This window comes from Vigna unguiculata, chromosome 7 (genome assembly GCF_037176805.1).
Source record: "Vigna unguiculata cultivar grain cowpea cultivar isolate G323 ecotype 2 chromosome 7, ASM3717680v1, whole genome shotgun sequence".
In the NCBI taxonomy this organism is placed as follows: Eukaryota; Viridiplantae; Streptophyta; class Magnoliopsida; order Fabales; family Fabaceae; genus Vigna; species Vigna unguiculata.
The window spans coordinates 44,629,618-44,643,032 of NC_140798.1; the positions used below are offsets into that span (position 1 = coordinate 44,629,618).

Consider the following 13,415-nt stretch of genomic DNA (forward strand, 5'->3'; position numbering starts at 1 on the left):
TTCCAAATTTCGCTGAAACTTGAGGGACCAAAAACATATTTAACCCTATTATTATTGATAGGACGAGTCCTAATTATAGATACAATATGGTAATCCAGGAAGGATATAAATCAAATAGTTAATATTAAATATTACAAAAAGAATAATGAATCATATGAATGTCAATCATATCAATTATATGATTATATGAATAATTGTATCAAATCAATGGACGACCATTAATTTATAACAGTTTCATAATTTTAATATTTATTTAATCTAATTTAAAATTGGTAATAAAGAATAAGGATTCTCCCTTTAATTTTTTATTTTATTTTTAAATTTATTAAGCACACACACTAACCAAAACTTGACACGTATATTATTTTCAATAATGCTTCAAAAGTTACGATTTCTTGTAGTATGAAAATTTGTGTATATATAAAGTTAAATTATTGCTCGATCGCTCATCTCTTAATTTATATTTTCCATTTTCCATTTTCATTTTTTATATCATATTAAATCAAAATTTTAAAATAATCTGCAATTAAACAAGACGCATAAATGTTTTTCTTAATCTTAATGTTTAGGATTACCTAATTAACTAATTTATTACAAGAGGGAATTAGATTTGATTATATGTTTCTACCTATCATGATTTATTATCAAGTTACATTTAGTAAACCCCATTGGAACACATGACGTGAAGATGAATGCGTGGCTCCTAAGATTTGAAATTTGAATAAAGGGTCACTCTTTTTTTTTTCTTTCTTTAATTCACTTTCACTTCCACCCCTTCAACTTTCAAATTTCAACAAATTGCAGACATGGCTTCTGCGGTGGCCGCCGCGGCGGGGCTAGAGTTGTCGAATCCTCCATCGGACGGAATAACCAATCTCCGATTTTCAAATCACAGCGATAATCTCTTGGTCTCCTCATGGGACAAGGTATGTATGCTATGCATACTCCTCTTTCTCACTTATCAATTACGTACTTCCTGTGCTATACTATGTATGCTATCAATTTTATTGCCTTCATTGGTGTTTGCGCTATTCAGAGTGTGAGATTGTATGATGCGAGCGCCAATGTGTTGAGAGGAGAGTTCAGGCACGCTGGCCCCGTTCTCGATTGTTGCTTCCACGACGATTCCTCCGGTTTCAGTGTCGCCGCCGACAACACTGTTAGACGGTCATACTCTTACTCTACTCTTAAACTTCAAACTTGCCTTAGATTGTTCTCTTTTTGTTTGGACTTAACCTAGCCGTTTAAAGCTCCATAATGCTGGCATCATTTATCTTCTAAATTCCAAATTTTGAAATATTTTGTAAAAAATATTTCTCCAAAAGGATATGTTCTAACACAAAAGGCGCCCTACGGATATAGGTTTCTTTGTAGTTGTCTGTCACCACTTTGAGGATAGTTTACATTTTGCCTTTGGTGGGTAAATGGGGAATAGATAGGAGAAATTAAAGAAAAGAAAAGTTAAAAGTTGCAAGATTCAGCTGTTATTTTTAATCTATTTCTTATTTATTTTCTAAAATAAAATATTTTTATTCTCATTTTATGTGTTGTTTATTTTCATTCACTTTCCATATTTTCATCTTTTCTTCCCGTCCTACCACTGATTCTAGAATGGACTAATGGACTAAAATGTAACACAATTCATGTCTGTTTAGAGAGGGAATTGTAAATCTTAAACTAAGGGAAGAGAAACTGTTATTTATGCATCTCAAAGCCGTGAAGAGAGTAATTCACCCGTTATATGATTATGCTCCAGGCTTTTCTTCAGCTCTAATAAAGAGGATATCCTAGGAAAGCATGATGCGCCTGTTCGTTGTGTTGAGTACTCATATGCTGCAGGTCTCTCCTTTCTATCTCTATGATGTTAAACTCATCTCATCTATGTTCTTCTGTCACTTAATTCCGGGGAATTATTTTTAAAAGGATATTTCACGTTTATGTCTATCTTGTCTGTCACAGGGCAATTGATCACTGGTAGTTGGGACAAAACCCTGAAATGCTGGGACCCTAGAGGTGCGAGTGGCCAAGAGCGCACACTCGTTGGGACATATCCACAGCCTGAGCGTGTTTACTCTCTCTCTCTGGTTGGAAATCGCCTGGTTGTAGCAACAGCTGGAAGACATGTTAATATCTATGATTTGAGGAACATGTCTCAACCTGAACAGAAAAGAGAATCTTCATTGAAATATCAAACCAGATGTGTGCGCTGTTACCCAAATGGAACAGGTGAACTTTAACTAACTAACTCAACCGTTCATTTTCAAAGATGACAAAACTTTAAATAATGATTAACAAGGCCTCTGTCGTGTTTTTATCCAATATTTCCTTTCATATTTGTACAACTACATTATGCAGGATATGCACTTAGTTCAGTGGAAGGGCGTGTATCGATGGAATTCTTCGACCTCTCAGAAGCTATCCAGGCAAAAAAGTAAATACTTCTATATTTATTTCTCTGTTTTCTCTTCTTAATAATACTGTGATATGGATATTTTGAACTTCTTTTTCATTCATATGATGGTCTTTCAGTCCATAGGAAAAATAGCATGTATCCATCAACTTCTAGCTGTTAATGATTTATTACCTTTGTGCAGATATGCTTTCAAGTGTCACAGAAAATCCGAGGCCGGAAGGGACATTGTCTATCCCGTAAATGCAATGGCATACCACCCCATGTAAGTGTTTTAAAATTACAATTTGAAATACTTCTAAAACAAGACACTCTGTGAAGAGTATTTCAAATTGCTTTTACTTAACTGTGTATCTACTATTTACAATGTCAATAGCGGTAGCTTGCATCATCAAGGATCTAGTTGAGAAATATAAATATAAGTTATTGTTAAGAAGGTAATCTAAGTACATATTGTCATCCAAAAATAGAGGGTGTCGATCTTTTTTCACAGTTTGCGTGGTAAAATAAATGCATGGAGTTAGAAGATGAGTGTTCTATATTACAGTATTATAAAAATCCACAATCTTTAACTTGGTTATAATTTCTTGAGTTCTTCCATTACCGAATTCCTAAAACTTAAAAAACTCCAAAGATGAAGTGCAGTGAATAATTAACTTTTACATGAACTTTGGAATTAGATATTGTTCATGTTAGGGTTACTGACTTGTTGACTGAATTTCTTACCATGAGAATGCTTGATAAAAATCTGTGCAGATATGGAACGTTTGCCACAGGTGGTTGTGACGGGTATGTTAACGTGTGGGACGGAAACAATAAGAAAAGGCTATACCAGGTTTATATTCTTTTACTTTTTAGTAATTGAGAGACCAGAATTTTCACATAGTAATAATTTCTAAATTTTCGTATTCTCTTCCAGTACATGAAATATCCTACCAGCATTGCTGCACTGTCGTTTAGCAGAGATGGACGCCTGTTGGCTGTTGCATCAAGTTACACATTCGAAGAAGGACCTAAAAGGTATGTTCTGTATCTACTTATCTGTCTCTCTTATACGAGCTTGTTTAAGTAACTTTTTTCATTGGATTCACAGCAACGAATCAGATGCTATCTTCGTTCGTAGTGTAAACGAGATTGAGGTGAAGCCGAAGCCCAAAGTCTATCCCAATGCTCCAGCGTAATTCCTGATGGCCGTTTCAGAAACAGGGTTTTTTTTTATATTATTTCTACTGTTGTAAACGCCAAAAACAAGTAAACTGATAGTTTCTGATTTTCTAGATTTTCTTCAAATTGTGCACTTCGTGCAAGTAGGTATATTGTATATTGTAAAGTATGGTGCCTCACTCATTTTCAAATCATCACTGGAAAGCTTTGTCCCGATCATGTGACGTTGCTTAGTCAATGACAAAATTCAAGTCACATGCATTCACATAATTGCAAAACACATACTGCGAAATTGTTAATCTAGGACAAGAAAAATCAAGGCAAAAAATTTCAAGGATGCAATGCCAGCTACTGTGCAACATGATGTGTCTTAATCAAATCCATCTCATAGGTAATGGTTCAATATTTACATTTTTTAAAAACCCTGGTAATTTTCTTAAGTTATTGAAACTAAGCATATGTCATTTTAAGTATCGAAAAAGTCACCCAACAGCCAAGATACAAATTGGAAGTTTCCATTTGGCCTTTTGCTATGAGATAGCTGCTTGACCTTTACACCAGGCGTCAACTTAAACCCATAAGCATTGAAGGGCATTGGATTCGGAGCTGATTAAGTGAGTGGCCTTTCGCTGTGTGATTACCTGAATCCCGAAGGAGACGCTTGAGGATCGACACCACCTTGATTCCTCATACTTGATTGAGCAAGTATTTCATCATAGTTCTGATCCAGACAGTAATCGTAAGTATATTATAAAAATGCTTAAAAAGAATATCAATAGTAAATAGAAATAATTATTACCCGCTTCTCAAATGCAGCATCCGTGGAACTTGACTGAATCATTTTGTCAGCAAGTCCGTAGTCTATAGCTTGCTGTGCTTGAAGATACTTAGGCCTCTGGACATCTTTAGTGATTTCTTCCTTGGATTTCCCTGTCCCTTTTACCAACAGATCAATGTAATAGTCCGAATTTGCCTCAAGCTCTTTTGCCTGTATGTGTTTTGCCAACATAATTGATATAAATATAGTGTCTAAAATGATGGAGAGAATATACAAACAGGTAGACAGTACCTTGATCCACATGTCTATAACAGCACCACTTGATCTATTGACTTTTGGGAGATACAATTTTGCTGCAATAGCAAACAGTTAATCCTCGGTAAGGCAATGCTAAATACATAGTTTATTCAGAGCATACGAACAGCTATCTTTCTACCTTGTCAATGATCAAAACTACCAACTGACAAGGAAAAATATCCCTATCTATTCACAAATTTCGGGACAGAAAAAAATATGCCATCTGCAATTCAGCGTTGAAGGTCATTTTCTATGAAAATCCAATCAAGATATATTTCTATGTTTTCCTGAACTAATGTATGTGTCACAAGAATCGATACCATAGTGGTGCTATGTGTGCCAAAATATAAAGGAAAATAGGTTATACTTCACTACAAGAAAATCATTGAATAATGACCAATTTTAGTGATGAAAAATAATTAGTCATTATAATGACCAATTTAGATACTAATCTATAAACTAAAAATTCTTGGTAACTGAAATAGTTTCTAAAAATTATAATTGGTCTCTAAATTGGTAACTAAAATAATTTCTATTATAAATTGGTTTCTAGATTGGTTACTAACATTAATTGGCTACCAAAGAAATTGGTTTCTAATTATAAAATTGGTCTTTAAACATGTTTTTAGTCACTAAAATTTGTCATTATTTAAAAGTTTTCTTGTTGTGCTTGTGCTTGAGGAATAAATAATACAAAGCCCACACACCAATGGCAAAGAAACATGACTAATAAGTCGATCTGCTGTGGCTGCAGCCTTTCATTCCATGAACATGTAGGCCACGTTTGTCCACAAAGTATTGTAGCATTACATAAAGATCGAAATTCTCTCATTAGCCCCTTGAAAATTAGGGTCTCTTTTAATCGCAAATGGCAACCCAACAGTTTCAATGCAGAGTACTGAGCTTTCAGTTCACACAGATCGTAACTCTACAATCCATGTCCTAAGGATACTAAGAACTAGAATTCGATAAACTGATATTCCGGAAAATACTTAACAAGCACACATTTGATCAAAAAGTGTAATATATGTGACAAAAAAGATAATAGGAAAACTATAAATCAGTAAGCCATTGTCTATTCTTCAAATATATTGATGAATCGGATACTATAGTTGTGTCAGAAGTTCCAACAAAAACACATAAGTGAAAGCAATTTTTTTTAAAAGTTTGCGAAGATGTGATTCGTACTAGATGAGTTTGGTTGTACCGCACGATAACCCTTTGTTCCAAGCGACAGAAGCATTGCTGCCTGACCAAATGCCATACCACAATTCACAGTGTACACATCTGCTTTGACATACTTCAAGCAAAAAGAAATAAGATTAATTAAAAAGCAAGAGTTACAAAAGAGAAGTTCAAAGAGAAAAATCATGTCTCAGTCTTGGTGGGGTAGGAGTACTAGGATTGGCACATGATTCATGATAAAACTTACAGACATCATATCAGCTATGGAATATGCATCAGTTTCTGACCCCACTGTCTCATGCTTCTCATTCTGAACAGGAAAAATTGGAAAGAAAAAGCAATTATATAAACCAGCACCTCATACACCACAAGGGAAAATGTTAGAAAATGGTCATAACACTTACCTGAGTTCCAGATGAATTAATATAAAAGTAAATAGGTTTGGTTGAGTTATCATAATCCAACCACATGAATTGAGCAACAATAAGTTCCGTCACAGCTGGAACGATCTGTACAAAATTATAAAGACTTACAGAGGAACGTAAAAAAAGATGAGGATGAAAGATATCAGGTATTTATCTATATACGAAAGGTAGCTTTCAGGTGAGGCTTACCGGCATACCCAGATAGCATATTCGAGCATCTAAAAGCAAAGAAGGTAGATCTGGTGGAGCAGTTTGTGGCCTTTCACTTCCCCAACCTCCTTGATACATTCTAGTACTCATGCTGTATCTTGAAGCATCATTTTTTCCCATGCCAGATAGACTCCATGTTCCACCATTATCTATATAATTCTTGGCAGATGAGATGCTTTCCTGTCACAATGATTAAAATTAAGAACACTTTTGAACAGTCAAATAAGCCATGATAAAAGCTGGGTGCTTTGGAAAATCAACAATTAGGTTACAGTTTAGCATATTTGCTATTATAACATCACAGACAGTTAGACAGGATGAAGAATATATATATATATGGTGAGAACCTCTGTGACTCTTTCACTTTGCCGGCGGATAACATCTTCTGTCATGAACATGTCCATTTGTGAAGGTGAAAGGCCATATAGATATTGAGGAACGTTCTTGTAGTTGTGCGTCACTGCATATGATAAAGAAAATAAAACTAAAGGTTGGGCACCCAATTTTTAAACCTTTCAACTAAACTTGAATAAATTTTAAAAGATCTCTTATTCTGGAAAATTGTACTCAACATCCAGAAAATTTCATGCAAATTAATCTAAGAGCAAGAGTTTTAAGCTTTATGGTTTATAAACAAACTTTACCCCTCTGTTTGACTAGAACACTTTGAAACACCAAGAGTGTGAAAATCAGTCAAAACTGAAAAGGGAGACGCATGTTGTTAGTTTCTTAGCCAACCAAAACTTCACATGGTCTTGCCCAATGTTGTTTCTCCTAGTTTATACTACCAGAATTCATAGTGTCTCTTTATTTTATTATCCTACAAGTTATGCACATAATTCACTATCTGTTCTACAAATAAATTTCAAAAGACACATCTATATGCATCTGGTATTTAGGGGGGAAATAAATATTACCTACATTTTTTTCTCAAAATTTAAGGAACTGTGGTTCATGCCCCTGAAACTTGACGAGTTTGGACCAAAAAATAGGAAGGTAAGGTGAGATTCAATCTAAGTATTTAAACCTTTCTAAAGGGGTAAATAATCAATCGCACATACTCACTCGACAGTAGAGTTCTAACTTTTCCTAAAAAACACTAAACTAGATCATAACCAGATTAAAAATTCCAACTTCTTCAATTTTTGTGCTCTAACTTTTCCTATAAAACATATTCAAGCACGTTTTTTTTTCTTTGGCCTAATCTAAATCGAACAGAGAAAATTATCATCAAACAGAAAAGAGAAGGAACAACGAAAGGTATAAAAAACTAACATCCATCTATGAGATTTTCCTGTCTGAACTGTTTGGGGATGTTGTCAAGGGAGCACTTAGCAGAGAAAGAGCTGAAACCACGTGGTGGCACTCTTCGAGAAAGGGGAAAAAGCTTTGTTCCATGGAGGAAGGAAGAATCATGGATGAAGGACGCAGAAAGTGGCGGTGAGAGAGAAGAGGACATGGGTACACGCAATTGGAAACAAAGTTTCAAAATTTGATATGAACGGGTGAAGGGTATGACACCAGGGATGTGGTTTTGGTTCCAACAGCGAGAAAGATAGGTGGGCTAGAAGGCACTATCCACTCCTTGTGGTAAACGGGTCGGGTTATAATATAAACACTATTCTAAGTTTTTTCATAATCTTAACACCTCTATATTTTCTTGTTATACTTTGTTTTTAATTTAACTGTTCTTTTTTTAAATTTAACTATTGCTTAAATTAAAATAATTATTTATGATAATTAAAAATATTTATAAAAAAAAATTATTTACGGTTAAATTATAAAATTATTTATATTTATTTCTACAATTATAATAACAAAAAATAACCTCAAAGTAATATTCTTCTATATTTAACTGTTTTCAAATTTAATTGTAAAAAGTTAAATAAAAAAAATTCATCTAAAATTTTAGACTTGAAAATTGTATGTAAAGTTAATGAAAATATCATCATTGCATATAATAATTAAAAAATTATAATAAACAAAATTAAAGAGGAAAAAGTAATAATCTTTTATAACCCAATGGATAATTACGTTCACAAATTGGATATAGAGTCTAAAAAGAGGTTAAATACACATAAAAAAATAAAGATGATAATATGGTTACATTAATTTCTATACATAATAAGTGGAACAAAAATATGTAATAAAACTCACATGTTGATTATCATATTCTTCATTATATTTAAAAAAATACAACTTAAACTTAAAGTAATTAAAGATAGATCAACAATGAATTTGATGATGAATCTGAAGTCAACTTATATATGTATACACTGTTAAAAACACATGTATTTTTAGTGTGAATATCATTTTTTTATCATAATTATAAAAAAAATAACATAAAAAAAATCATAACTTTTTAATAATAACAAAAATTTTCATTGAATTAGATCAACCTAATAATAAATTCAAATTCAAAAAAATATTGATTTTTTGTAACTTTTTATTTTTTTTATTTATCATTTTTCTAAATCAGATTATAATAAACACTTATAACATTATTAAAATAAGTTCGTTCAATCCAAAAGACAGAATGTGATTCTAAATTACTTATAATTAAAAACAAAAACTCACATAAAAGTACATAAATTTTCATGTTAACATAAATTACATAAAGTGAAATACAAATTAATTATTCACGTTCAAATCAGAATCTTAAACAAAGTGAACAAATTAATATTAAATAAAGTTACAATATATGATAATTTGATTAAAAGAATGGTGAATGAGAGTACTCATGAGTAAATCATGTGTGACAAGTGTGAAAAGTTATCGGGTCACATGTTTTTAAATGCCCTTTTACTCAGAGTATTTGAAATTTGTGTAATAATTTGGTGGATATTTTACATCACATTTTAGCAAACAACCATTTTTACCAATTTCGTATACCATGGGTTAAGTATAAAGGGTAATTATATTTAAAAGTGTATGTAGGTTGCTATTTGTTGGATATTGGACTCCCTTTCTATGTGGAGAAAATGCCCAAAATTTGAGAAGCCCACGTCTCACTTAAACCTAGTGGAGAGGAGGCTATAAAATAAAGAGAGAGGCAGAACAATAGAGTCAGAATACACTGAAAGCCCTAACACATAGAGGAGAGGTAGAGGGAAAATTCTGTTCACGTTTTTCACAGAGCTGTCACAGTAAATTCGGCGCTGCGGATTCGTTCACCGTTGGATCGGGCTGAAATTTTTACAGCAGGTTCGGAACTCATTGCTCTTCATTCTGACCGGTCGGATCTTTGATACGAGGTTTGAGTTGGGAGATATTAATTTCGCACTGCAGCAGTGATTTGTAGAGGTTTTCCCCTCTTGTTCTTCTCTATTTGAAAGCTTTGTTGCTTTGTTATTTGGTTGGGTGTTGGCACTAATTTGTGCTATTGATTGAGACTCTTTTGTACTCTTGTTGATCATAGTGGAGTTATTTCTTTGGTCTGGAGGACTCGTGGTTTTTACCCTTGATTTGAGGGGTTTTCCATGTTAGAAATCTTGGTGCCTTTATTTGTGCTTCTGGTGATTTATTATTGCTGCTCTTTGATTATTGCTCCTCATAGATTCTTGCAAGTTAGGGGAAATTATATCCGCTGCATTCTCTGGTATATTGTTTATTGTTGTTTTCCCCATCAGAGTGGTATCAGAGCTCTTGGTTGTGCTATATTTACTTGCTTGAATGATTGAGGCAAATGCAAAGATGGTTGCTTTGAATGGTACAAATTATCATTTGTGGAAGGGCAAGATGAAAGATTTATTATTTGTCAAGAAATTGCATCTTCCGGTCTTTGCTACACAGAAGCCAGATTTTATGTCTGAAGAAGAATGGGACTTTGAGCACCAACAGGTATGTGGTTTTATTCGACAATATGTTGAAGATAATGTTTATAATCATATTGCTAATGAGACACATGCCAGAGCTTTGTGGGAGAAGATTGAGTCTTTGTATGCTTCTAAGTCAGGCAATAATAAATTGTATTTGTTAAATTGCTTGATGAATTTGAGGTACAGGGAGAATTCTTCTATTTCTGATCACTTAAATGAGTTTCAAGGGCTCCTAGATCAATTGTCAGGAATGGGCATAAAGTTTGATGACGAAGTTATGGGGTTATGGTTGCTTAATACTCTACCAGAGTCTTGGGAGGTATTTCAGGTTTCAATTACAAACTCTGCCTCGAATGGTGTTGTTTCTTTTCAGATGGCAAAGAGTGGTGCTCTTAATGAAGAGATGAGAAGGAAGGCACATGGTTCTTCATCTCAGTCTGAGATGCTTGTTACAGAAGCTAGGGGGAGAAGTCAGAAAAAGGAACATAAAGGTGGTAGAGAGAAGAGTAGGAGCAAGTCCAAGTCAAGATACAAGAATTTAGAGTGCCATTTTTGTCATAAAACTGAGCACATTCAGAAATACTGTTTTAAGTGGAAAAAGGAGAACAAAGACAAGAAGGGCAAACAGAGAGAGAATGATCATGATGATGATCGTGTCACTACTGCTACAGATGGTGATCTTGTTCTTCTTCGTGACTTTGAGTCCGTTAATCTTGTATTTGATGAGAGCATGTGGATTATTGATAGTGGTGCTACACTGCATGTTACACCTAGGAAGGAGTTCTTCACATCTTACACTTCTGGTGATTTTGGAGTGTTGAAGATGGGTAATGATGGTGAGTCTAAAGTGATTGGTGTTGGTGATGTTTGCCTGCAAACCAACATGGGAGTGCAGTTGTTGCTTAAAGGAGTCAAACATGCTCCAGATGTCCGTTTTAATTTAATCTCTGTGCAGTTGCTTGATGATTGTGGTTATGACAATCACTTTGGTTCTAGTAAATGGAAGCTCACTAAAGGTAACTTGGTTATGGCCAGAGGGGAGAAACAATCTAAATTGTATTGGACTAAAGCTTTGGTTGCTAAAGACAGTGTGAATGCTATGTATATGGAGGCATCTTTGTGGCACCAGAGGCTTGGTCATATAAGTGAGAAAGGGCTTAACTGCTTAGCTAAAAAGGATGTGCTTATGGGATTGAGAAATGCAGAATTGGAGAAATGTTTTCATTGCATGGCTGGTAAACAAACCAGAGTATCTTTTAAGAAGCATCCACCCTCAAGGAAGTCAGAATTGCTTGAATTGGTGCATTCTGACGTTTGTGGCCCATTAAAGGTAAAGTCATTTAGTTGTGCACTTTACTTTGTTACTTTTATTGATGATTGTTCCAGGAAGCTATGGGTCTATGCTCTTCAGCGGAAAGGTCAAGTACTTGAAAAGTTCAAGGAATTTCATGCTATGGTTGAGAGGCAATCAAGCAAGAAGCTGAAATGCATCCGTAGTGATAATGGTGGTGAGTACCGTGGACCTTTTGATGTTTATTGCAGGCAGCATGGTATTAGACACGAGAAGACTCCTCCTAAAACTCCTCAGTTGAATGGTCTAGCGGAGAGGATGAACAGGAACTTGGTTGAAAGGGTTACATGTATGCTTTCAGAAGCAAAGTTGCCTAAGCACTTTTGGGGAGAGGCATTGCTTACAGCTGTGCATGTTATTAATCTCAGTCCCGCAGTTGCTTTGAATACTGAGGTGCCAGACAAAATTTGGTTTGGTAAGAATGTTGGCTATGATCATTTGCGTGTCTTTGGTTGTAGGGCATTTGTTAATGTTCCTAAGGATGAAAGATCCAAGTTAGATAAAAAGACAAGACAATGTATCTTTATTGGCTATGGTGAGGATGAATTTGGCTACAGGTTTTATGATCCTGTTGAGAAGAAGCTTGTTAGAAGCCGTGATGTACAATTCATGGAAGACCAGACCATTGAAGACATTGATAAGGTGGAGAAGACCACACCCGAGAAAGACAGTAATCTCACTGATGGTAATCCGATGAGGTTGCCCGCTCACAATTTGGAGAATGTTGAAACGGAAGCTCAAGACAATGAGCAACATGGTGATGTTGATGATCAACAGTTTGGAAGTGGAGTAGATGTTCCAATTGATGATGCTCAAGAGGAACATGATGATGATGACGATCTTGGTGATATACCTGAATCACCTCAAGTCCAACTCAGGAGGTCTAATAGACAGAAACAACCTTCTACAAGGTATTCCTGTGATGAGTACATAACCTTGACTGACGGTGGAGAACCTGAGTGTTTTGAAGAGGCTTTGGATAGTGAAGAGAAGAAACAGTGGCTGGATGCAATGCAAGATGAGATGAAATCTTTGCATGATAATCACACTTACGACTTGGTGAAATTGCCTAAGGGCAAAAGGGCATTGGAAACTAGGTGGATTTTCAGGGTGAAACAAGATTCAAATTCTACGCTTCCAAGGTACAAGGCCAGATTAGTGGTGAAAGGTTTCAGATAGAAAAAGGGTGTTGATTTCAATGAGATTTTCTCACCTGTGGTGAAAATGTCATCCATCAGAACTGTGCTAAGTTTAGCTGCTACTCTTGATTTGGAGGTTGAGCAGATGGATGTGAAGACAGCTTTCCTTCATGGTAATTTGGAGGAAGAGATATACATGAAGCAACCTGATGGTTTTCTTGTTAAAGGCAAGGAAGATTATGTGTGTAGACTAAGGAAGAGTCTATACGGTTTGAAGCAGGCTCCAAGGCAGTGGTATAAGAAGTTTGAGTCTTTTATGTGTGAGCAGGGTTACATGAAGACTACTTTAGATCATTGTGTCTTTGTTAAAAGGTTTTCTAATGATGACTTTATTATCCTGTTATTATATGTTGATGACATGCTTATTGTTGGGAAAGATATTTCCAGAATTGACAGGTTAAAGAAGACACTTGGCGAGTCTTTTGCCATGAAAGACTTGGGAGCTGCTAAAAGGATTCTTGGCATACATATCTCACGTGATAGGAGAGAAAAGAAGATTTATCTATCACAAGAGCAATACATTAGGAAGGTGTTGTAGAGATTCCAGATGGAAAATGCTAAAGTTGTGAGTACTCCTC

At 34.9% G+C, this 13,415-nt stretch overlaps 2 protein-coding genes across 3 annotated transcripts; one reads left to right on the top strand and one right to left on the bottom strand.

Moving 5' to 3' along the window:
* Positions 1-603: 603 nt before the first annotated feature.
* On the top strand, positions 604-3,793 carry BUB3.1 (Transducin/WD40 repeat-like superfamily protein). 2 transcript variants are annotated; one of them, XM_028081320.2, is made up of 10 exons: positions 604-728; positions 805-926; positions 1,037-1,167; positions 1,757-1,839; positions 1,960-2,226; positions 2,356-2,431; positions 2,595-2,675; positions 3,167-3,245; positions 3,330-3,430; positions 3,504-3,793. In XM_028081320.2, the coding sequence occupies exons 2-10, from the start codon at positions 807-809 to the stop codon at positions 3,589-3,591; spliced, it is 1,026 nt and encodes a 341-aa protein (XP_027937121.1). In that variant the 5' UTR covers positions 604-728; positions 805-806; the 3' UTR covers positions 3,592-3,793. The 2 variants fall into 2 exon arrangements, with proteins under 2 accessions (XP_027937121.1, XP_027937119.1); XM_028081318.2 differs by lacking the exon at positions 604-728 and having other exon boundaries at positions 735-926.
* A 130-nt stretch (positions 3,794-3,923) lies between these two features.
* Positions 3,924-8,036, bottom strand: CLPR1 (CLP protease proteolytic subunit 1). The gene is made up of 9 exons (XM_028081317.2): positions 7,745-8,036; positions 6,817-6,929; positions 6,449-6,649; positions 6,239-6,343; positions 6,082-6,144; positions 5,838-5,949; positions 4,644-4,705; positions 4,374-4,562; positions 3,924-4,295 (listed from the first exon to the last, which is right to left on the bottom strand). Exons 1-9 carry the CDS (start codon positions 7,926-7,928, stop codon positions 4,212-4,214), a joined length of 1,113 nt encoding a protein of 370 aa, XP_027937118.1. The 5' UTR covers positions 7,929-8,036; the 3' UTR covers positions 3,924-4,211.
* Between the last annotated feature and the right edge of the window lie 5,379 nt (positions 8,037-13,415).

Bases quoted from the DNA above. Each gene is read 5' to 3' on its own strand.
- BUB3.1 (XM_028081320.2), top strand. From the start codon at position 807: ATGGCTTCTGCGGTGGCCGCCGCGGCGGGGCTAGAGTTGTCGAATCCT. The intron at 2,432-2,594 runs GTAAATACTTCT...ACCTTTGTGCAG, and splicing joins GAAGCTATCCAGGCAAAAAA to ATATGCTTTCAAGTGTCACA. The intron at 3,431-3,503 runs GTATGTTCTGTA...TTGGATTCACAG, and splicing joins TTCGAAGAAGGACCTAAAAG to CAACGAATCAGATGCTATCT.
- CLPR1 (XM_028081317.2), bottom strand. From the start codon at position 7,928: ATGTCCTCTTCTCTCTCACCGCCACTTTCTGCGTCCTTCATCCATGAT. The intron at 6,930-7,744 runs GTTAGTTTTTTA...TATCATATGCAG, and splicing joins GGAAAATCTCATAGATGGAT to TGACGCACAACTACAAGAAC. The intron at 4,563-4,643 runs GTACTGTCTACC...AAACACATACAG, and splicing joins TTATAGACATGTGGATCAAG to GCAAAAGAGCTTGAGGCAAA.